At 41.5% G+C, this 24,958-nt stretch overlaps 1 protein-coding gene across 5 annotated transcripts in view; it reads right to left on the reverse strand.

Annotated features, from left to right (window-relative positions):
• The window catches only part of SMN1 (survival of motor neuron 1, telomeric), a 32,139-nt gene that overhangs the window by 4,067 nt on the left and 3,114 nt on the right, over window positions 1-24,958 (reverse strand). For 3 of the 5 annotated variants that reach the window (XR_013418011.1, XR_013418012.1, NM_001260664.1), the window contains 6 exon segments: window positions 14,246-14,317; window positions 11,673-11,792; window positions 10,637-10,837; window positions 10,328-10,480; window positions 8,476-8,571; window positions 7,054-7,164 (listed from right to left, as the gene is read on the reverse strand). Coding sequence is in view for 1 of the 5 variants with exons in the window: in NM_001260664.1 (NP_001247593.1) it covers window positions 7,054-7,164; window positions 8,476-8,571; window positions 10,328-10,480; window positions 10,637-10,837; window positions 11,673-11,792; window positions 14,246-14,317 (753 nt within the window). In the remaining 4 variants the exon portion in view is untranslated. 5 annotated transcript variants of the gene reach the window in all.

Below are 24,958 nucleotides of genomic sequence, written 5' to 3' on the forward strand. Positions count from 1 at the left end.
ACCATCAGCAGTGGCTTGTTCTTTTTGTTTATTTAGAGACAGCATCTCTCTCTGTTGCCCAGGCTGGAGTGCAGTTCAGACAGAGTAGGGACAGGACTCAGTGTCTCCTTCCCCTACCCCGATCCCCCACCAAGGACCTCTACTGCAAGCTGGTGCAGGGGAGGCCCCATGGCCAGCGGAGACCCCAACCAAACCATTTGGATCATGCACCACAAATCTTACTCAAGGGGCCATACCTACTGATTATGATGCCTTGGAGCTAAAATAAGCAGCTCCCATCATAAATCTCACTCAAGGGAGTTAGCTCTATCTCCAGCATACACACAAGGCCAGAGAAGGACCAATCCTTAACTTAGCTTCATTATAATACTAAAAATCACACCTGGGGTGGAGATGTAACATGTTAATGCGACATGCCAGGCATGAAGAAGCATGTTATGAAACTGCACAGGTGCTAAAAGTTCCCTGCTTCGACATACGTAAAGTCACTCTTTTCCCACTGTAGCCTCTTAAAAACTGCCTTTCCAACTCCCTCTGGGGAGCCAGCCAGAAAACTCTCTCTTGTGCTGCCATCCCTATGCCTGGGCATATGGTCCAATAAAGCCTTATTTGGGAAAACTCCTTTGGCCTCACAATTTCTATTGCATTGAGAGCCGAAGAACCCATGGTCAGTAACACAATGGTGTATATCATAGCTCACTGCAGCCTTAAACTCTTGGGCTCATGCAATCCTCCTGCCTCAGCCTCCCAAATAGCTAGGATAACAGATGCATGCCACCGTGCCTAGCTAATTTTTAAAGAAAATGCTTGCAGACACAGGCTGTTACCATGTTGCCCAGGCAAGTCTCCAACTCCTGGCCTCAAGCAATCACTGCACCTCGGCCTCCCAAAGCACTGGGATTACAGGCCTAAGCCACTGTGCCCAGCTGGCTTATGTTTTTAAATGATAAAAATTTCCAAGAGACAAAAATGCAGGCTCAGGAAAGTGGAATTTCCTAACACTGCTGAAGTTCATATGTTTATATTTTAATTAATTAACTTTAATGAATGCATATATGCAAAAAATATTTCTAAAAGTAAAGATCATTTCTCTAGGTAGCTAGAATTTGTGGCAAATATTCTGGAAAAGGCGCTGCCCAACAACTGCTGCTCAAACTCCAGTAAAAGAAACAGAAACATCTGGATGTTGTTGGTCAAGAGGCTCATGCTTGTAATCCCAGCACTTTGGGAGGCTGAGGTGGGTGGATCACTTGAGCTCAGGAGTTCAAGACCAGCCTGGGCAACATGGTGAAACCCCATCTCTACAAAAAAAAAAAAACACAAAAATTGTACGTGCGGTGGCTCACGCCCGTAATCCCACCACTCTGGGAGGCCGAGGCAGGCAGATGACCTGAGATTGGGAGTTTGAGACCAGCCTAACCAACATGGAGAAACCCGGTCTCTACTAAAAATACAAAATTAGGCAAGATGGTGCAAGCCTGTACTCCCAGCTACTCAGGGGGCTGATGCAGGAGAATCGCTTGAACCCGGGAGGCGGAGGTTGCGGTGAGCTGAGATTGCGCCATTGCACTCCAGTCTTGGCAACAAGAGCGAAATTCCATTTCAAAAAAAAAAAAAAAATTAGCCAGGTGTGGCACATGCCTGTAGTCCCAGCTACTCAGAAGGCTGAGGTGAGAGGATTGCTTGAGCCTAGAAGGCGGAGGATGCAGTGAGCCAAAATTATACCACTGCATTCCAGCCGGGATGACAGTGACACTGTTTCAAAAAAAAAAAAAAAAAGGTCAGGCGCAGTGGCTCACGCCTGTATTCCCAGCACTTTGGGAGGCCAAGGGGGGCGATCATGAGGTCAAGAGATCGAGACCATCTGGCCAACATGGTGAAACCCCGACTCTACCAAAAATACAAAAATTAGCTGGGTGTGGTAGTGCATGCCTGTAGTCCCAGCTACTTGGGAGGCTAAGGCAGGAGAATCGCTTGAACCCAGGAGGCAGAGATTGTGCCACTGCATTGCACTCCAGCCTGGCGACAGAGCAAGACTCTGTCTCAAAAAAAAAAAAAAGTCCTGACTTTTCAGTAAAAGTCAAAAGTCTACTGAAAAACCTACTAGGTTTTAATAACAGTTCTATCAAGTACCTGAAACAGGAATGTTTAAGTACAATTTAACTCTAATTTTTCATCCTTATCAACCTTCAAATCAACTATATTCTAACACATAAGTGCATTCATATTTTTAAATTATTGCTAGAACCATCAATAATAAGATCCATAACTATCTAGAGCTATGGTAAAATAGGCATTTTCAAATTGTACTGGTGGCAATGCATATAGGAATAAGAATTTTGGAAAGCAAGTTGTCAGCGTGTATCAAAAGCTATTAAAATGTTTATACTTTTTCACCTGATAATGATACTTCTTAGTCATAAGGAAATAATCTACAAAAAAACTTTATATATAAAAATGGTTATCTCATTATCAGAGTTAAACCTTGTTAATGTTCAACATTTGGCAAAATACCAACTTATTCTGAACCAAATTTATTCTGAACCAGGCACTGTTCTAAAGGCCACAGATACAAGATACAAGGACTACAAGACAGACAAAGTCCCTGCTCTCACAGCACTTACATTCTACTAGACATAAACAGATAAAACAGGAAAGAAAAATTATATCAGGGAATGACAAATGCTACACAGAGAATCTAAGTGGGATAAAGTGACAGAGAATGAGGGGGTGTCACTTCCAGAATGAACAGGGAAGGTGAAATTTAAGATGATATCTGAATGGCAAGAAGCCAGACAAGTGAAATCTGAGGTAGGGTTTCCAGATGAAAGAATATGAGTGCCAAGGCCCTGAAGAAGCTATAAACCTGGTATATAAGAGGAAGAAAAGAGGCCAGTGTTGCTGGAGCAGAGGAAGAGAGAGCATGAAATGAGATTTAGGCAAAGAAACTGGCAAGAAATACAACATGACATACTTTGCAAACCAGGGTAAAAGGTTTGGATTTTAACCCAAGTGTGACTGGAAGCTATTGGAGAGTCTTTTAAAGGAAGAGGTGGGATCTACTTTACATTTTTAAAATATTACTCTAGCTTCTGTATGAAAAATAAATTTAGCAGGGTGAGACATGAGATTTGGGAACTACTGCAGTAAGGTAAGAGATTATGATGATATCCTATTATCCAGAAAATATAAAGAGCTATTAACACTCAACAATAAAGACAAACCCAATTAAAAAAAAGCCAAAAGATTTGAAAAGATATTTCTCCAAAGAAGATATATAAATGACCAGCAGCATCTTATGAAAAGATGCAACATCATTCAGTCATTAGGAAATGCAAACTGAAGCCACAGTAAGGTACCATTTCTCACCCAACTAGGATGGCTATAATCAGAGACAACAATAACTGCTGAAGAGAATGTGGAGAAAGAAGAACCTTTATACACTGTTGGTGGGAATGTAAAATGGTACGGCCACTTCAGAAAACAGTTTCGAAGTTCCTCAAAGAGTTAAACACAGAGTTAGCCTAAGAGCCAACAGTTACACTCCTAGTTGTATACCCAAGAGAACTGAAAACATGCCCATACAAAATTTTGCAAACAAACATTCCTAACAGCATTATTCATAATAACCCAAAGAGGAAACAACCCAAACACCTTTCTGGATAAAATGTTCTATGTCCATATGATGAAATATTATTCAGGCCGGGCGCGGTGGCTCACGCCTGTAATCCCAGCACTTTGGGAGGCCGAGGCGGGCGGATCACAAGGTCAGGAGATCGAGACCACGGTGAAACCCCGTCTCTACTAAAAATACAAAAAATTAGCCGGGCGCGGTTGTGGGCGCCTGTAGTCCCAGCTACCCGGGAGGCTGAGGCAGGAGAATGGCGTGAACCCGGTAGGCGGAGCTTGCAGTGAGCTGAGATCCGGCCACTGCACTCCAGCCTGGGTGACAAAGCGAGACTCCGTCTCAAAAAAAAAAAAAAAAAAAAAAAAGAAATATTATTCAGCAACAAAAGATACGAAGTACTGATATATGGCTTCAATATGGATGAACCTTGAAAGAAACTTACGCTAAGAATCCAGGTATAAATGGCCACATATTGTAGAATTCCATTTATATAAAATGTCCAGAATAGGCAAATCCACAGAAAGTAAATTAGTGGTTCTCAGGAGCTGGGACGACAGGATATTAAGGAGTGAATTCTAATGGGTATGGGGTTTCTTTTTGGGTAATGAAAATGTTCTGGGCTGGGCATGGTGGGGAAGTGGCCTTGCTGAGCCCGGGAGTTTGAGGCTACAGTGAGATATGATCATGCCACTGCATTCCAGTCTGTATGACAGAGCAAGAGCCCATCTAAAAAAAAAAAAAAAAAAAAAATTAGCCAGGTGTGGTGGCGGCTGCCTATAGTCCCACCTACTCAGGAGGCTTAGGCAGGAGAATGGGGTGAACCTGGTGGGGGGAGCTTGCAGTGAGCCAAGATCGCGCCACTGCACTCCAGCCTGGGTGACAGAACGAGACTCTGTCTCAAAAAACAAAACAAAACAAAACACCAAAAAACAAAAACAGCACAAACAAATGTTCATAGCAACATTATTCATTATAGCCCCAAAATAAAAACAACCTAAATGTCCATGAACTGATGAATGGATAAAATGTGATATAACCAAACAATGGAATATTCTGCAATAAGAAGGAATGCAGTACTGATGCATGCTACAGCATGGATGAATCTTGAAAATAGTAAGCTAAGTGAAAGAAGCCAGACACAAAAGACCACATATCGTATATTTCCATTTATATATAATATCGAAAATAGACAAATTCATAGAGACAGAAAGCGTACTGACTGCCTAGGGGTGGGGAAAATGAAGGTAACAGTTTCTTTTTGGGGTGATGAAAATGTTCTACAATTGTAGTGATGGTTGCATAACTGTGAAAACCAAAACCACTGACTTGTATATTTTCTTTTTTATTTTATTTTATTTTTTGAGACGGAGTCTCGCTCTGTCACCCAGGGTGGAGTGCAGTGGTGCAATCTCGGCTCACTGCAAGCTCCACCTCCTGGGTTCACACCATTCTCCTGCCTCAGCCTACCGAGTAGCTGGGACAAAAGGCGCCCGCCACCATGCCTGGCTAATTTTTTTTGGATATTTAGTAGAGATGATATTTTCACCATATTAGCCAGGATGGTCTTGATCTCCTGACCTCGTGATCTGCCTGCCTTGGCCCCCCAAAGTGCTGGGATTACAGGCGTGAGCCACTGCGCCTAGCCAACTTGCGTATTTTCAAAGGTAAACTGCACACCATGTGAATTATATCTCAAGAAAGCTATTTAGAACATAAATTATACCAGTACTTTATATTTATATTATATATTTTTTCTTCAACTATTTCATAATTTAAAAAACATAAAAGCTTAGAGTATTACAGTCATAACTGATCTCAAAACAAATTACAAGCTGTTTATTTGTTACTTTTTGGTCATTAAAATGAGGAATTCATGATACATACAAATATACCAAGGTTATACAACAACAACTGACGAGTGACTTTTTTTTTTCCCCCAAAATTCTCACTCTGTTGGCCAGGCTAGAATGCAGCGGTGTGATCTCGGCTCACTGCAACCTCTGCCTCCCAGGTTCAAGTGATTCTCCTGCCTCAGCCTCCCAAGTAGCTGGGATTATAGCTGCCTGCCACCACATTGAGCTAATTTTGTGTATTTAGTAGAGACAGGGTATCACCATGTTGTCCAGGCTGGTCTTGAACTCCTAACCTCAAGTGATCCACCTGCCTCGACCTCCCAAAGTACTAGGATTATAGGTGTGAGCCACTGTGCCAGGTCTTTTTCTTTTTTTGAGATAGAGTCTTACTCTGTCACCAAAGGTAGAGTGCAGTGGCACAATCTGAACTCACCGCAACCTCCGTCTCCCTGGTTCAAGCACTTTTCCTGCCACAGCCTCCCAAGTAGCTGGGATTACAGGCATGTGCCACCATGCCCAGCTAAATTTTTTTTGGTATTTTTAGTAGAAACGGGGTTTCATCATGCTGGCAGGCTGGTCTTGAACTCCTGATCTCAAGTGATCTGCCTGTCTCCGCCTCATAAAGTGTTGGGATCATAGACATGAGCCACTATGCCCAGCCTTAACTTTTAAATAAGAATATTAAAGGGGGCACACACAGATGATACATTTAAAAACGTACACCTTTAAGTCAGTTGTTTCTTCTATATTAATTTACTAAAAATTCAAGTGTCTATAATATCACATCATAATTTTAGCAGGGCACATGAGCTTCCTTCTAAAAATAATTTTAAATGTTTTGACTAAAATACAATAGAACATGTCTGTAGGAGACTAATGTATAAAGTGACAAGTTTGAAGCCATACTCCCCAAAGTTCAATGTGGTACATATTACCCCAGATCTTTGTGCATAAGAAGAATTTCATTTTTCTTGGGAGGCCGAGGCAGGTGGATCACGAGGTCAGGAGATCGAGACCATCCTGGCTAACATGGTGAAACCCTGCCTCTACTAAAAAATACAAAAAATTAGCCGGGTGTGGTGGCAGGCACCTGTAGTCCCAGCTACTTGGGAGGCTGAGGCAGGAGACTGGCATGAACCCGGGAGGCAGAGCTTGCAGTGAGCCAAGATCGCACCACTGCACTCCAGCCTGGGCGACAGAGCAAGACTCTGTCTCAAAAAAAAAAAAGAATTTCATTCTTCTTTTATGAAAAATTATCCCATCTTTTCCATTCCCGTACAATCAATTTCAAATCAAAGCAGATATTAAAACATTATTTACAAAAAGTATAACTTCAATTCAAAAATGTATAATCAAAATAATCTAACAGCAGCATGAAAGCTTTTAAAAATTAACTACAATTATACTTAGGGACAATGCAAGAGTAATTTAAGCTTCAGACAGATAGTTGTACTTTATTATTTTTTTTTTAGTAATATAAAGAGAGAAGCAAGTAGTATTTTGTAAATTTACAAAACAAAGTCACATAACTACAAAAAAATTGTCAGGAAAAGATTCTGAGTGATTACTTACCATATAATAGCCAGTGTGATAGCCACTCATGTACCATGAAATTAACATACTTCCCAAAGCATCAGCATCATCAAGAGAATCTGGACATATGGGAGGTGGTGGGGGAATTATCTGGAGACAGAAAAAGATGTTACTTATATCCAGTAAACAAAAAAGTAAAGTCTGGAGATTTATATTATACAGTGAATGCTAGATATTAATTGTATGTTTGCTTAGATCATCTCCTACTTAAATTTCTTTTTTTCCCCTAAACAAAGACGAGGTCTTGCTATGCTGCCCCGACTGGTCTCAAACTCCTGAGCTCAAGTGATCCTCCTGCCTTGGCCTTCTAAAGTGCTGGGATTACAGGCATGAGCCACTGTACCTGGCCTTAAATTTCTTAATATAGCTAGCATTTGGAGAAAGCCAACTAATAACAACAAAATACCAACAAAATTAAATTTAACAAGGATCAAAAGACAGTGACATAAAAATTTAAACATTTTGATTTAGACTATATATCTGTTCCACTATGAAGCTATGAGTAAAAAAAAGTCAAGCATACTTTCATGCTTTTTCTTAATACACACACACACAGACACACACACGTGCGCGCGCACACACACAGCTCACATATCATTTCAAGGGCCATTTTAAGCAAACATCTTGGGTAGAACATCTGTCCTAACCCCATCCCAATACACAGTATGCCAAAAAGTATCTTTGTATCTATTGTTAATACCTAAAAATCTAACATTAGAAATCCAGTTTACAGCTGGGTGCGGTAGATCACGCCTGTAATCCCAGCACTTTGGGAGGCCAAGGTGGGTGGATCACCTAAGGTTAGGAGTTCAAGACCAGTCTGGCCAACATGGTGAAACCCCATTTCTACTAATAATACAAAAATTAGCCGGGCATGGTGGCAGGCGCCTGTAATCCCAGCTACTCGGGAGGTTGAGGCAGAACTGCTTGAACCCAGGAGGCAGAGGTTGCAGTGAGCCGAGATCACACCACTGCACTCCAGCCTGGGCGACAATGGCAAAACTCTGCCTCAAAAAAAAAAAAAAAAAGAAAGAAAAAGAAATCCAGTTTACATCAGAAGCTAACATCCAACTATACCTAGAAGGGCAAACACTAATCCCTTATATATGGTATAATTAAATCCCTTCTAACAGGAACTACTTCCCTATAGACTAGATACCAACTTCTGCCAGGAAAGAAGCAGGCAACCTAGAGCTTAGAGCTGGGACTACAAGAGCACTGCATTTGGGTAACAGAAAGGCATTAAAAACAAACAAAAAACCCCGGAGGTTTAGTTCAAATTTCTACCCATTAGAATCTGGCCCAAGGGATGGTCTACAATGACATTTTCCGATCCTCTATTCTGCTAATTATCAAATTGTATATGAAAGCAAAATCTAATCTATACTCTTTTTTACTTACTGGTGGTCCAGAAGGAAATGGAGGCATCCAGCATGATAGTAAGTGGGGTGGTGGTGGTGGCGGCGGCGGTGGTGGGCCATTGAATTTTAGACCTGGCTATAAGGAATATTTCAAATGAAAATTAACTTACCAATTTCAATATGATAGGAATAAAAAGGACTCAAAACGAAAAGATAAAAATAATTACCCAGAATATTTGTATTATACATATCAAAAAGATTAAGTGAAATTTCATGTACCAAATCCTGAAGTCAAACCGACTCATAAGTCAAATGACAACCTCTGGATTTTTCTCATTTCCTTTCTATGTAGACATTAAGGAAGTAAAACAAAATAAGAGTGGTAATTACCTAATAAATCAGAAGACAGTCTATTCAGCAAAATTATTTCAATCATAAAAGACTATATCCCGAATTTCATTAACTAAATTGTATAATGTTTTTATGAAAGCCTGTTTAGCTATATATGCTAACTTAAAGCACATACTGTGAAAACTAGCAAATCTCTCACCTTATAAAAATCAGCCCCCTGAGACCAATGAAGCATGATATATATATTCTAAGAGGATACATCATTTTAGAGTCAAGAAACTATAATATAATGTAAGCCTCAATAAGAACATTATCACGGAAAATCTTAAAACTTTTGATGAGTCATGCTTGATTTTTAAAAATGAGTGCCTAGGCCGGGCGCCTGTAATCCTAGCATTTTGGAAGGCCAAGGTGGGGAGATCACTTGAGGTCACGAGTTCAAGAGCAGCCTGGCCAACATGGTGAAACCCTGTCTCTACTAAAAATACAAAATTAGCCGGGTGCAGTGGCGGGTGCCTTTAATCTCAGCTACTTAGGAGGCTAAGGCAGGAGAACAGCTTGAACCCAGGAGGTGGAAGTTGCAGTGAGCCGAGATGGCGCCACTGCACTCCAGCCTGAGCAACAGAGCAAAATTCCATCTCAAAAAAAACCACAAAATTTGCCTAAATACCATCCCCTCCATGGAAGAATCACTACACAAAAGAACTAGAAAGGGACAAGCCCTTAGGTTCCATGACATAATCTAACCTATAATAAAATCTTTTTAGAGTTGATTTCTGTTACTTATAACCAAAAGGACCATAAATGAAAACAATATTTACATGTGAACTCTACAAAACAATCTGAGAGCGCCTCAGGATTTTATCTGTATTAGATGTAAATAAAGTGTTATTTTACATATCTTATACAGGTAACATGGGAAACAACAGCGTATCATCCAGCTAATGATAAATTATTATTACACTTTTTTTTTTGAGATGGAGTCTCGTTCTGTCGCCCAGGTTGGAGTGCAGTGGCACGATCTTGACTCAGTGCAAGCTCTGCCTCCCAGGTTAACGCCATTCTCCTGCTTCAGTCTCCCGAGTAGCTGGGACTACAGGTGTCTGCCACCATGCCTGGCTAATTTTTTTGTATTTTTACTAAAGATGGGGTTTTACCGTGTTAGCCAGGATGGTCTCCACTCCTGACCTCGTGATCCGCCCGCCTTGGCCTTCCAAAGTGCTGGGATTACAGGTGTGAGCCACCGCATCTGGCCCACTATTATACTTTCTAACTTATATAAGTGTACTAATTATCAGTCTAATATCTAATACTCCACAAAAGTAACCAGATAAATCTTTCATATAAAGCATTGTTGCATCCACTGCAGTGTCTAACTTTTTTTAAAAATTAACTATTTTGCATCACCTTATTTCCTTTTCAAAAAATTCTTGTGTATTTAAGCTACAAAAATTTCATGGGAGAGCTACAAATTAGTTAACAGAGAGGTTATATGTCCCGATATTAACTATTTTCTGGAAAACCTTTCATACAAGGTTTACCTTTCCTGGTCCAAGTCTTGGCCCTGGCATGGGGGGTGGTGGAGGGAGAAAAGAGTTCCATGGAGCAGATTTGGACTTGATATTATCTGATTTACTTCCAGGAGACCTGGAGTTCTCACTTTCATCTGTTGAAACTTGGCTTTCATTTTCATTCTTTAAAAAGAAAAAATATGCAGGTTTTTGTTATAAGAGTGTCATTAAGAAAAAATTAATGCCTCAGTGGATCAAACTGACAACTATATATACTGTTTAACAGTTTCTCATCTAGTCTCTGCTTCAAGAAATTGAATTTTTTTTTTGTATCCTTACCTCTTGAGCATTCTGTTCTATATTATTAGCTACTTCAGAGATTGGGGAAAGTAGATCGGACAGATTTTGCTCCTCTCTATTTCCATATCCAGTGTAAACCACAACACAGGTTTCTCTCTTAAAATCAACCGAAGCAATGGTAGCTGGGTAAATGCAACCGTCTTCTGACCAAATGGCAGAACATTTGTCCCCAACTTTCCACTACAAAAGAAATCAAAGATATATACATGCACACATTTCTTTTGAAGAGGGCAAACTAACATCTTGTTTTGATCAGTGTGGAGGCAAAGGATAGAGGGTAGACACTTGGAAGGCAAAATAATGTAATGAGAAAGGCTTGGGGTCTAAATACATAAATCTGAATTCCAACTCTCGCTTTTATAATCATGTACAAGTTTCTGAATCTCTTTGAGTCTTAGTTTCCCTATCTTATTAGATGGCTATAATATAAGCTACCTCCCATATTTGTGGTGAACAGCAGGAGGGAGAGAAAATGCATATGGTGCCCAGCACTCTGGACTGGCCTAGACCAAGTGCTCGTCAACTGTCAGCTCTCTTCCCCTTGGTAATGATGAAACTAAAGTTGGCTCAAAAGACACCAAAATATTCAGCTTTCAGGACTACTAGCAGAAATAATCCACCTAGACTTCTGGGTTCCTTGGAATTAATAGTTTTAGGGTTTTTGAAGAAAAAGGGGAAAAAAAATCTATCTCTCAGCTTAAGATGTAAAACACTGCCAATTCAGCTTACGGCTCTTGGGTACTCCTCCCAAACGGCACCTTTTCCCTGCCTTCCACTCACAAATGGAACACATGTCCTGATTTTAGCATTTATCATTCCCATCTAATTCTTTATACTTTCATGACTAACATGCATGTTCCTAAATAACAGAAAATTTAATGGTTGTTTTTGAAGTTGTGTAATTATATGTCAACATAAACACTGTACTAATCACTTAAGGTAAAGACATTTTACACTATTAAATAAGGACTAACGAGACATCCTTTGAAGTTAAATCTCAACATTTTAAAATAACCTGTTTTAAGGGAGCTGCAGTATTCTTCTTTTGGCTTTTATTCTTCTTAGCAGGTTTTCTTTTAGGTGTGGTTTTTGGTTTACCTGAAGTTTCACAAATGTCACCATTCTTCAGAGCATGCTATGAAAATAGGAATAAAAATGTACATGTTACAGGGTGGTGCATAGAATAAAAGTCACAACACAACCCAGTTACCACTATAAGCTAGTCTCAAGGCTCCATCACCTCAGAAAGCATCTATTTCCTCTTTTGACCACTCCCTACACTATAAAACTGCTCTTAAAGGCATCATACATCTGATTATCAGCTCTAAAGACCCTTTTAATCAAATCTCCTTCCTCTCAACCTCTCTGTAACATTAGACCCTGTTAATCATCTTTCTTCCTGATATTCATGGCCCCTTGGATGTCATGGCAATGTAGGGCCCAGTGGTTTCATTACTTCTGATTAAACCTTAGATTTAGGCATTCCCAATAAGAGCTGGCCATCCTTCTTTACTTGCTTAAGGCCATCTTTTTTTTTTCTTTTAACACAGAGTCTCACTCTGTCACCAGCCTGGAGTGCAGTCGCGCTGATCTCAGCTCACTGCAACCTCCGCCTCCCGGATTCAAGCGATTCCCCTGCCTCAGCCTCCTGAGTAGCTGGGATTACAGGTGTGTACCACCATGCCCAGCTAATTTTTGTATTTTTAGTGAAGATGGGGTTTCACCACATTGGCCAGGCTGGTCTTGAACTCCTGACCTCGTGGTTTGCTCGCCTTGGCCTCCCAAAGTGCTCGGATTACAGGCATGAGCCACCGCACCCAGCCAAGGCCATCTATTCTTATTACTTTAGTTACAACAGTCTGCAAACACACTTATGAAGCTCTTAATCCAGCTCTGACTGTTCTCAATCTAACATTTCCAATGATCAATTTCACATCTTAATTCATACCTCAAACTCAACCTCAACTTAATTCATATTCAACCTCAACTTAATTCAAACTCAATCTCAACTTAATTCATACTCAAACTCACTACTAAAACTATCGTTTTCCCGCGTCAGTTCTTTTCCTCCTTTACTCAGATTACTTCTCCCTGAAATATAACCAACCCACCCCACACTGAGCCCCATTTCAATCTCTATTTTATAGAACTCTCTTGGTAATTCTTCTTTAGTTGACTTCTAGTTTCAGTGTATACTGGAAAGCACATTTAAAAATTAGGCCGGGTGCAGTGGCTCATGCCTGTAATCCTAGCACTTTGGGAGGTCAAGGCGGAGGGATCTTTTAAGCTCAGGAGTTCCAGGCCAGCCTGGGCAACAGGGTGAGACTGCATCTCTACATAGAAAACAAAAGTGAGTTGGGTGTGATGGCACACACCTGTGGTCCCAACTACTCAGGAAGCTGAGGTAGGAGGATTGTTTGGGCTCATGAGTTGAAGGCTACAATGAGGCATGATCATGCCACTACACACTCTAGCCTGGGTGACACGGCAAGACCCCATCTCAAAAAAAAAAAAAAAATCTAGAAATCAGTTACAAAGGTGACATAGAGGTCTGATCCTTAGCTCACGTTACAAGAGTAACTATGAGAAAGACATGAACTCTGTATGCTTGGTACTCTTTATACACCGTATGAGTATATGCTCTGTTCAAGGTAGCCTGGACTACTGATGACCCTTATTTAGTGCTCAGTAAGATTAAACATCTCAGAGAGTGGAGAAGGTGCTGATGTTGGCCAACTGTATAAGTGTCTTGAGACACAGAACCATACTACACTTCCTAAAAGAACTGTATATTCCTACCCAATAGGAACACTTGACTTGATACCCAACTTACAGAATTTGAGATGATTAGATTAATTTAATATATGCAAAGCACATAGAGTACTGTCAGCATGCTACAAGTATTAATTGCCATACTAATGCTATTTATCTTCATCATTATTTTATTAAATGCTTGTTAAATGTTTAAAATTATAATTCAGGTTGTCCTTTTCCTATTAATCTCAATTAGAGGACTTCTATAGTTTGATACAATGTAAAAATACTAAAAGGAATACACTTTTTGTTTGTTTTCTGAGATGAAGTCTCACTCTATCGCCCAGGCTGGAGTGCAGTGGTACGATCTTGGCTCACTGCAACCTCTGCCTCCCAGGTTCAAGTGATTCTCCTGCCTCAGTGTCCCAAGCAGCTGGGATTACAGGCATGTGCCACCACGCTTGGCTAATTTTTGTATTTTTATTAAAGATGGGGTTTCACCATGTTGGCCAGGCTGGTCTCGAACTCCTGACCTCAGGTGATCCACCTGCCTTGGCTTCTCAAAGTGCTGAGGTTACAGGAGTGAGCCACCATACCCAGGTAGGAATAAATATTTTAAATTTTATTTAAATTGCCTTCATAAAAAGGATGACATATATAGGCTATCAACTTCTAAAGGAAGATATCACCTGATTTAACTAACTCATATTATCATCTAATCTTCAAAATGAAAACTGAGTAACATGTACTTTAACACTTTACTGTATGTCATCAATTCCTTTCCAAATGAATAACGAGAGAAAATAAGAAAACAACTAAGTAAGCATTTCATACCTTAAATGAAGCCACAGCTTTATCATATGCTTTTATCAATGCTGTATCATCCCAAATGTCAGAATCATCACTCTGGAAAGAGTAAGAAATAAAAACAACTCATGTTCAGATAGGTTTAATCAGAAAATGTATGTCAGTACCAACAGTCATCTTAATCTACACATAACCAAATTACACTGAAAATGAGTATTTAAAATCCTAAATAAAGCCACAGGAAACTTAACCTGCTTAGAGGTTTTGTGACTTTACTTCAAAAGCTGGACACAGGTAAATGTTCTAAGAATGAATGCCATAAAGTGAATGCCCCTACAATTTAATTCCTATCTACAGACCATGAGTAGATTTGTTCAAGGCCAGCTACACTTATTTCAATTAAGATCAGATAAAACTTGACTTCATCTAGACTATGGGAAAGCTGTTCTGACCTCAGAACCTATGATCCAAAGAATATTTTTTCTTTTGAAATTATGTTTCCAGATTATAAGGATACAAAATAGTTAATAGTGACTAACCAATTTTCATTTTATTTTTATTATTATTTTTTACTTCCATTTCCCTTTCCTGCTTTCCTGGTATCAGTTTTCTTTCTTTCTTTTCCTTTATTTTGTTTCTTTCTTCTCTCCCTCCCTCCTTTCTTCACTTCTCTCTCTCTGCCTTTTTTCTCCCCTCAAATTCCTGTGTTCAAACGACCCTCCACCTCAGCCCACTGAGTAGCTGGGAATATAAGTGCATGCCACCATGCCTGGCTAGTTTTTAAAATTTTTTGTAGAGATGGGGTCTCGCCATCTTAGCCAAGCTGGTCTTGAACTCCTAGGCTCAAGTCATTCTCCAGCCTCGCTCGGCTTCCCAAGTGTGGGAATTACACGCATGAGCCACCGCACCTAGAAATATTTTTGTCTAGACATGGTGGCTAATGCCTGTAACCCCAGCTAATTGGGAGGCTGAGGCAGGAGAATTACATGAGCCCAGTTGTTGGAGGTTGCTGTAAGCAATGATTTTCCCATTGCCCTCTAGCCTGGGTGACAGATCAAGACCCTGTCTAACAACGACGACGACAAAATAAGAATAATAAATATTTTTTTAGCACTACTAGCACTGTGCAAGTCACTGAGAGATATATAGAAACATGTTACTGTTCAGTTATGATCTAACTAGGGATTTAAGACGATCACACAAGACGAAACAAAAAACAATATAAAACAAATCTGAACAAACATCAAAATGTGAAATATAAACAGTATTTTAATTAAAAAGGAAAGAAACTAATGTATACTGAAAGATCATATGCAGGAATCCGACCTAAGAAATAAAAACCACTCACGCCTGTAATCCCAGCACTTTGGGTGGCCGAGGTGGGTGGATCACGAGGTCAGGAGTTCGAGACCAGCCTGGCCAATATGGTGAAACCCTGTCTCTACTAAAAATAGAAAAATTAGTTGGACATGGTACCACATGCCTGTAATCCCAGGTACTTGGGAGGCTGAGGCAGGAGAATCACTTGAACCTGGGAGGCGGAGGTTGTAGTCTGCCAAGATCGCGCCACTGCTCTCCAGCCTGAGAGACATAGCGAGACTCTGTCTCAAAAAACAAACAGAACAAAACAAAACAAAACAAAACAAAAAAAACCAACAGGATTTAGGCTGGGCACAGTGGCTTGTAATCCCAGCATTTTGGGAGGCCAAGGCAGGTGAATTGCTTGAGTTCAGGAGTTCGAGACCAGCCTAGGCAACAGGGTAAGAACCTTGTGTCTACTAAAAATACAAAAATTTTGGCTGGGTATGGTGGCTCACGCCTGTAATTCCAGCACTTTGGGAGGTCGAGGCAGGCAGATCACGAGGTCAGGAGTTCGAGACCAGCATGGCCAACAAGGTGAAACCTCATCTTTACTAAAACTACAAAAATAAACTGGCGTGGTGGCAGGTACCTGTAATCCCAGCTGCTCAGGAGGCTGAGGCAGGAGAATCGCTTGAACCCAGGCGGCAGAAATCACAGTGAGCCGAGATTGTGCCACTGCACTCCAGCCTGGGCAACAGAGTGAGACTCCGTCTCAAAAACAAGCAAACAAAAAACAAATTTAGCTGGGCATGGTGGCACACGCCTGTAGTCCCAGCCACCTGCAGGGCTGAGGCAAGAGGGTCACTTGAGCCCAGGAAGTCAAGGATGCAGTGAGTGGAGATGGTGCCGCTGCACTCTAGCCTGGGTAACAAATTGAGACTTTGTGGGGGGGGGGGGGGAAGAAAAAAACCAAAAAACCAATAGGATTTGTACAGGTAGACAAAATAGAACGCATTCCAAGTAAGAACATGAACAAGGACAACAAAAAAGGTATGGAAGCAAAAATAAACACACTATAAGAATTTACTTATGTGAGGCCAGGCACAGTGGCTAATGCCTGTAATCTCAGCACTTGGGAGACTAAGGCGGGTGGATCACGAGGTCAGGAGATCGAGACCACCCTGGCCTGGCTAACACGGTGAAACCCTGTCTCTACTAAAAATACAAAAAATTAGCAGGGTGTGGTGGTGGGCATCTGTAGTCCCAGCTATTTGGAAGGCTGAGGCAGGAGAATGGTGTGAACCCAACAGGCGGAGCTTAGAGTGAGCCGAGATAGTGCCACTGCACTCCAGCCTAGGCAACAGAGCAAGACTATCTCAAAAAAAAAAAAAAAAAAAAGAATTTACTCATGTGAGGTAACTAAAATAGTCAAATTTACAGAATTAGAAAGAATGATGATTACCATGGGCTAAGTGGAAGGAGAAATGGGGATTTGCTAATGGGTAGAGTTTCAGGCTGTAAGACAAAAAAGTTCTGAAGATCTATTGCACAACAACATGAACATACTTAATGTTACTGAACTATATACTTAAAAATGGCTAAAATGACAAATTTTTTTACTTCGATAAAAAATAAAACACACTGTTTGAGGGATCAGTGAGACAAGTCCAAATAGAATCCAATTTATACTATAAGGTAGAGTTGGATTTGGTATACTATAGAGTATTTTGGATTTGGTACGGTACTAGCCAATGAATTCCAAAAAAGTTTGTTATTTTTTTTGTTTGTTTGTTCACTTTCTCTTGAGACAAGAGTCTCGCTCTGCCACCCAGGCTGGAGTGCAGTGGCATGATCTCAGCTCACTGCAACTTCTGCTGCCCAGGTTCAAGTGATTCTCCTGCCTCAGTCTCTCAAGTAGCTGGGATTACAGGCTCCCACCATCAAGCTGGGCTAATTTCTATATTTTTAGTAGACATGGGCTTTCATCATCTCGGCAAGACTGGTCTCAAACTCCTGACCTCAAGTGATCCTCCCACCTCAGCCTCCCAAAGTGCTGGGATTATTGGCATGAGCCACCGCACCCAGCCTTGTCATTTTCCTGTTAATCTCTATTATATAGAGATAAATGTGTTCCAACATAAAACTGTCAATCTTGCTGTATGATAAAAAGTACTTATAATTCCAACCTGGGCAATATGGGAAAACCCCATCTCTACAAAAAGTACAAAAATTAGCTGGGCGTGGTGGTTCACATCTGTAGTCCCAGCTATTCAGAAGGCTAAGGTGGCAGGACTGCTTGAACCAGGGAAGAGGAGATTGCAGGGAGTGGAGATCAGAGATCATGCCACTGCACTCCAGCCAGGGTGACAGAGACCCTGTCTTTAAAAAAAAAAAAAAAGTACTTAAAAGCATTAAGTCACTTTGCAGATAAGAAAAGTAATCACAAAGAGATTAACTGACTTGTTCAAGGTTACATTCCCACTTGGAAGGGAAGATGTTCCTTGGAGATGTGGTAAAAGGAATAAAAACAGGCTGGGGTCCAGTGGCTCACACCTGTAATCTCTGTCTCGGAAAAAAAAAGGGGGGGGGGAGGTAGGCGGGGGAGGCCGGGCACGGCGGCTCATGACTGTAATCCCAGCACTTTGGGATGCAGAGGTGGGTGGATTACTCGAGGTCTGGAGTTTGAGACCAGCCTGCCAATGCGGCAAAACCCCATCTCTATTAAAAATACAAAACTTAGCTGGGCATGGTGGTGTGCACCTGTAGTCCCAGCTACTTGGGAGGCTGAGGCAGGAGAACTGCTGGAACCCGGGAGGCAGAGGTTGCAGTGAGCCAAGATCACACCACTGCACTCCAGTCTGAGTGACAGAGTGAGACTCCATCTCAAAAAAATAAAAGGAAGCAAACAGTAGAAAATGAAGGGTGGTCCTGAAGAAATAAAGAAATCACAGAATCAGAGAACAGTGATATCAATAGAAGAGTGCAGTCTTAAAGCAAGATACACAGACAGATGGTAACTCAAACTCCTCATATCTCAACTGTTACTGCCAGACCAGGAAACAAGTAATTTCAAAACGAACAGAAAACAAACTGACAGAACAAAAAGTAATACTGATTACAAGGTACCCAAGGACAAATATATCTGACTGAAAACCTAAGGAGCACCAAAGCAAAGGCATGAAAAAGAACCAAAGGAACAAAAATAAATAAAAAGCAAAATGGTTGATAAGTTGGCAAACAGTATTTATTTAACATAGGTACACATGGGGTCCCTGAAGAATAAAAACAAAACAATGTCCCTGGTGGTCTAGTGGTCAGGAATTTAAAAAAAAAGAAAAATTCCTAGGGATGGGAGGAAGAACCCCCTCCCATCCTTAGAGCCTCTAAGCAAAAAGACTAAGTTACAAAATAAAAAAAATCAGTTATCATTAGACTTTCTCATAGAAATTTATGGGGAAAAAGTATGAGCCAAGAATTTTATATGCTTGAAGTAGCAAGACTAAGAAAAGATTAAAATGTAGAATACTGTACTCCCTAGCCTTTCAGGGGAATCTACTAAAAATAAGCTTCATCCAACCAAGATTGACCAGGGAAACTTGGGTTTTAAAAATAACAGAACTGGCCAGGCGCAGTGGCTCACGCCTGTAATCTCTACACTTTGGGAGGCCGAGGTGGGTGGATCACCTGAGGTCAGGAGTTCGAGACCAGCCTGATGAACATGGAGAAACCCCATCTCTACTAAAAATACAAAATTAGCGTGGTGGTGCATGCCTGTAATCCCAGCTACTCAGGAGGCTGAGGCAGGAGAACTGCTTTAACCTAGGAGGTAGAGGTTGTGGTGAGCCAAGATTGCGCCACTGCACTCCAGCCTGGGCAACAAGAGTGAAACTCTGTCCAGAAAAACAAAAAAACAAAAAAACAAAAAACCAGAATTGTTAGCATCAAATATATTTAATTGTGGATCTAAGAGAAAAGTAGTATATTAAATTGAAAAGCTGATTCTAAAATTTATATGGAAATACTAAGGACACAAATAAACCAAAGCTGGACAATTTACATTACCTAACTTTAAGATTGTAAACCAAAGTATCTGAGACAGGTTTCAATCAATTTAGAAAGTTTATTTTGCCAAGGTTAAAGACGCACCGATGACACAGCCCTCAGGAGGTCCTGATGACATGTCCCCAAGGTGGTGGGGTACAGCTTTGTTTTATACATTTTAGGGAGACATGCAGCACCAATCAATATATGTAAGATGTATATGAGTTCTGTCGTGAAAGGCGGGACAACTCAAAGTGGGGGTAGGGAGGTTTCTACTTCATAGGAAGATTTAAAGATTTTCTAATTGGCCACTACTTGAAATCAACAGAATTTCAAGTAGAAAGGAATGTTTGGGTTACCATAAGGGGTTGTGGAGACAAAGGTTTTATCATGCAGATGAAGCTACCAGGTAGCAGGCTTCAGAGAGGGTAGGTTGTAAATGTTTCTTATCAGACTTTAAGAGTCTGTTGTATCAGTAATTCCAAAAGGGAGGAGGGTGTGATGAGACATGTCCAACTCCCCCTTCCATCATGGCTTGAACTAGTTTTTCAGGTTAATTTTGGAATGCCCTTGGATGAGAGGATGGGTCCATTCAGTTGGTTGTGCAGGGGGGTGCCTATAATTTTATTTTTGGTTTACAAGACATACTCTGAAGCTATAGTAATTAAAAGTGTAGTACTGACATCAATATAGGCTAATAGACAATGTAACAGAATTTAGAGTCAGAAATAGCCCTGTGATATTATGATTTATTTATTTTTTTTTTTTTTTGAGACGGAGTCTCACGCTGTCGCCCAGGCTGGAGTGCAGTGGCCGGATCTCGGCTCACTGCAAGCTCTGCCTCCCGGGTTCACGCCATTCTCCTGCCTCAGCCTCCTGAGTAGCTGGGACTACAGGCACCCGCCACCTCGCCCAGCTAGTTTTTTTTTTTTTTTGTATTTTTCAGTAGAGACGGGGTTTCACCGTGTTAGCCAGGATGGTCTCGATCTCCTGACCTCGTGATCCGCCCGTCTCGGCCTCCCAAAGTGCTGGGATTACAGGCTTGAGCCACCGCGCCCGGCCTTATGATTGATTTTAACTAAAGTTACAAATGTGGTTTAACAGAGAAAGCATAGTAGTTTCAAGGAATGATGGTAAAACTATTGGAAATCCTTATGCAAAAACAAACCAAATTTCCACCTACATTGAGCTATATATAAGAATTACCTCAAGGCCGGGCGCGGTGGCTCAAGCCTGTAATCCCAGCACTTTGGGAGGCCGAGACGGGCGGATCACGAGGTCGGGAGATCGAGACCATCCTGGCTAACACGGTGAAACCCCGTCTCTACTAAAAAATACAAAAAACTAGCCGGGCGAGGTGGCGGGCGCCTGTAGTCCCAGCTACTCGGGAGGCTGAGGCAGGAGAATGGCGTGAACCCGGGAGGCGGAGCTTGCAGTGAGCTGAGATCCGGCCACTGCACTCCAGCCTGGGTGACAGCGCGAGACTCCGTTTCAAAAAAAAATAAAAAAGAATTACCTCAAAATGGATTACAGACCTAAGTGTAAAATTAAAACTCTAAACTGTATTAAAAAAAAAAAAGAGAGAGAAATCTGTGATCACGGATTGCCTATAACAAAAGAACAAACTGAAATGGCTTTGTTGCCCAGGATGGCACCCGAAGTTCTTGGTCTCACACTGAGGACATCAAGGACGCTGACACACCAAGGGTGTGAGGTTAGAACAGAAATTTAATAGGCAAATAAAAGAGAATAGCTCTCTCCTGCAGAGAGGGGTCCTGAAAAGGGTTGCCATTCCAGGGTGAAATGCAAGCATTTTTATAAACAACCTAATGGAAAGGCGGTATCTTATCTCCATAGGGAGCAAAAAACAGTTAGGACCAGGTGTGCCATCTGCATAGAGCGTGAATCTCTGGCAGCCCCCACCCCAACCTTTTATTATGCAGGCAGGTCCTTGGCCTGAGCTACTCCACATTGCTTATCTCTTTCCTATAGTGCATGTGCTAAATAAGGGGAGGTGGAGCCTCCATGGTGGACACCTTTTATTATGCAGGCAGGTCCTTGGCCTGAGCTACTCCACATTGCTTATCTCTTTCCTATCGTGCATGTGCTAAATAAGGGGAGGTGGAGCCTCCATGGTGGACATGCCTGGTCCCAGGTGCCCCTTTCTCTCCGTGCAGCTGCAGGCATCCCCAACAACCCACAACATGCACGCTTTCAGCTTCCTTATCTGAGTATGTCCAAAAAAAAAAGGAATGTGCTCACTAAGGTCCACTGTTGTTTACTGGGACCCATTGTACATATGTGAAGCTTGCTGATTACCCAGGAAGCTCCCTCTCGGTGTCAGAACTGCTTCTTTATCAATGTTTACAGCCCGATCTTCCAGGCTGCTCCTAGTTGGAACAGAAGTGATTTCTTGGGCTGCTTTTTGTTAGAAGGGAAGTTCTACCGAGGACTCTTTGTCTATCGGCCTAGCTAGTCTCTTTTTACCTCCTCTCTCAAAACCATCAAAGAGAAAACTGAAAAATTAGATTTCAGCAAAATTAAGATTTTCTGTTCTTAAAAAGATGTTGCTAACAAAATGAAAAACCAAGTGGTAAACCGGGAGAAAATACATGCAAGTTACCTATCTGATAAAGATATTGTACGCAGCAAATACGAAGAACTCTCAAACCGCAACAACAAAAAAATTCAATTAAAAAATGAGTAAGTTGGCCAGGTGCAGTGGCTCATACTTACAATCCCAGTCTTTGGGAGGCTGAGGCAGGAAGGATAGCTTGAGCCCAGGAGTTCACGACAAGCCCAGGCAACATAACGAGACCTCGTTTCTACAAAATTTTTAAAAAATTAGCCAGTTTGGCCGGACGTGGTGGCTCACGCCTGTAATCCCAGCACTTTGGGAGGCAGAGGCAGGTGGATCACAAGGTCAGCAAATGGAAACCTTCCTGGCTAACACGGTGAAACCCCGTCTCTACTAAAAATACAAAAAATTAGCCGGGCGTGGTGGTGGGCGCCTGTGGTCCCAGCTACTGGGAAGGCTGAGGCAGGAGAATGGCATGAACCTGGGAGACAGAGGTTGCAGTGAGCCGAGATTGTGCCACTGCACTCCAGCCTGGGCAACAGAGCGAGACTCCGTGTAAAAAAAAAAGAAAAAAAAGATTAGCCAGGCATGGTGGTGCGTGCTCGTAATTTCAGCTACTCAGAAGGCTGAGACAAGAAGATTGTGAGCAGGAGGTGGAGGCTGCAGTAGGCTGTGTGACTGCACCACTGCACAACAGCCTAGGTGACAGAGTGAGACACTGTCTCCAAAATAAAAAAAAACCCAAATGATTTGAACAGACACTTCACCAAAGAAGATATACGGATGGCAAATAAGCTCATGAAATGATCAAGAGCAGCACTGGTCATTAGGAAACGCTAATTAAAATCACAAGACGCCACTACATCTATTATAATGCCTAAAATTAAAAAGACTGACCATACCAAGTGTTTGCAGGGACACTGAGCAAATGGAACTTTCATACATTGCTGGTCAAAATGCAAAATGGGGGAGCTGCTCTGAACCTATTCTAGTTGAGGGGGCTGTCCAACTTTTGAATTGTTCTTTGCTCAATTAAACTCTGTTACATTCAAAAGTAAAATGGTGCAACCACCGCTTTGAAGAAGAGTTTGACAGCTCCTTAAAGACTTAAAAATACATCTACCCTGTGACCTAAGTATTTACTCAAGAAAAATGAAAGCATACGTCTATATAAAGTCTTTCTAAAATTCTTTTTATAGAAAATTTTTAATTTTTGATTTTAAAATAAAAAGACAGGGGCTTTACCATTTTTCCCAGGCTGGTCTCAGAACTCCTGGGCTCAAGTGATCTGCCAGCCTTGGCTATACGAAGTCTTATACACTAATATTCACAGTGGCTCTACTTATTAACAGTCCCAAGCTGGAAAAAGCCCAAATGTTCACAACTAAGCGATGGATACAGTATAGTATATAAATGCAATGGAACACTACTCAGCAATAAAATGGATGAAAATCAAAATAGCTATGCGAAGTAAAAGAAACATGACAAAAAAGGTACTTATCATTCCATGCTTATAAAATTATTAAAAATGCAAGCTAATCTATGGTGACAGAAAGTAGATCAGTGGTTGTCTGGGGACAGGACAAGGAGGGATGAGAAGGATCACAAAACATCAATCCAACTGAGGCCACCACGCTATAATGAAATCCAAACCAGCCCACACATTGAAACCACATAAAGAAATCTTCATGAGACTACTTGAAAAAAAGAGATAGCCCGCCAATCCCTAGTTGCTCAGTCCCCAGCTACTGAAGCTCTAGCAACTATGTAGGCACAACCACGAGACAGCTGCACGAAAACTGCCCAGTAAGGCCCTCACAAATTCCTGACCCACAGAAACGATGAGAAATAATAAAATGTTCTTTGTTGTTTCAAGCCACTAAGTTTTGGCAGATTCGTTACACGGCAACGGCAGCCAGAACAGAACATCAGGACCGCCTTTATATCTGATTCTCAGTCACTTCCAGCAGCTCAGATTTCTCAAATTATTCCCAACACCCTGCCATCTTCTACCTTCTCCTTCCACTTCCTGAAAGTTCCACTGTGCTCCCTTGAGTAAATAACAAAATCCCACTCTTTAACCTCTGAATCATCCCTTCATTTCTCACTCTAAGTAAAATCCAACTCCCCGAGGATGCCTTTTCCTCTGCAGTCATCTCAAATGTTAGATGTTTCCTCTTTTCTCCTCCACACTCTTCATATCACGGTACCTACTGGAGATGTGGGAAAGAAATCTTCCCTGCTTCTTACTTGCACTTCCAGATTATTCTCCTCCATTCCCCTCTAAAAATTCCCAGCTTTGAAAATCCTGACAAAAAGTAGCCAGGCATGGTGGTCAGTGCCTGTAGTTCCAGCTACTTGAGAGGCTGAAGTGGGAGAATCACTTGAGCCTGGGAGGAGGTTGTAGTGAGCCGTGATTGCGCCACTGCACTCCCATCTGGGCAAGAGAAAGAGTCTCTGTTTGGGGGGGCGGGGTAAGAAGGAAAATCTTGTCACCAGACTCACAGTCTATTATCACTTCCTACTGCAGTCATCTACAGCATCCTGAGTCACTCTTCCTCATTCCTTAATGTTTACATTGCAGTTCTCTCTCCAACACTGCCATAATTTTTGGTGATTTAAATATCCATGTAAATGATCCCTTCAACTACCCTGTATTTGCAGGGTTCTAAACTCCTATCCACCACAATCTTGTACATCCCCTGATGTGGTTTGGCTCTGTGTCCCTACCCAAATCTCATGCTGAATTGTGATCCCCAGTGTTGGAGGTTGGCATGATAGGAGGCGACTGGATCATGGGGGTGATTTCCAACGATTTA

This window comes from Macaca mulatta, chromosome 6, assembly GCF_049350105.2.
Source record: "Macaca mulatta isolate MMU2019108-1 chromosome 6, T2T-MMU8v2.0, whole genome shotgun sequence".
Lineage (NCBI taxonomy): Eukaryota > Metazoa > Chordata > Mammalia > Primates > Cercopithecidae > Macaca > Macaca mulatta.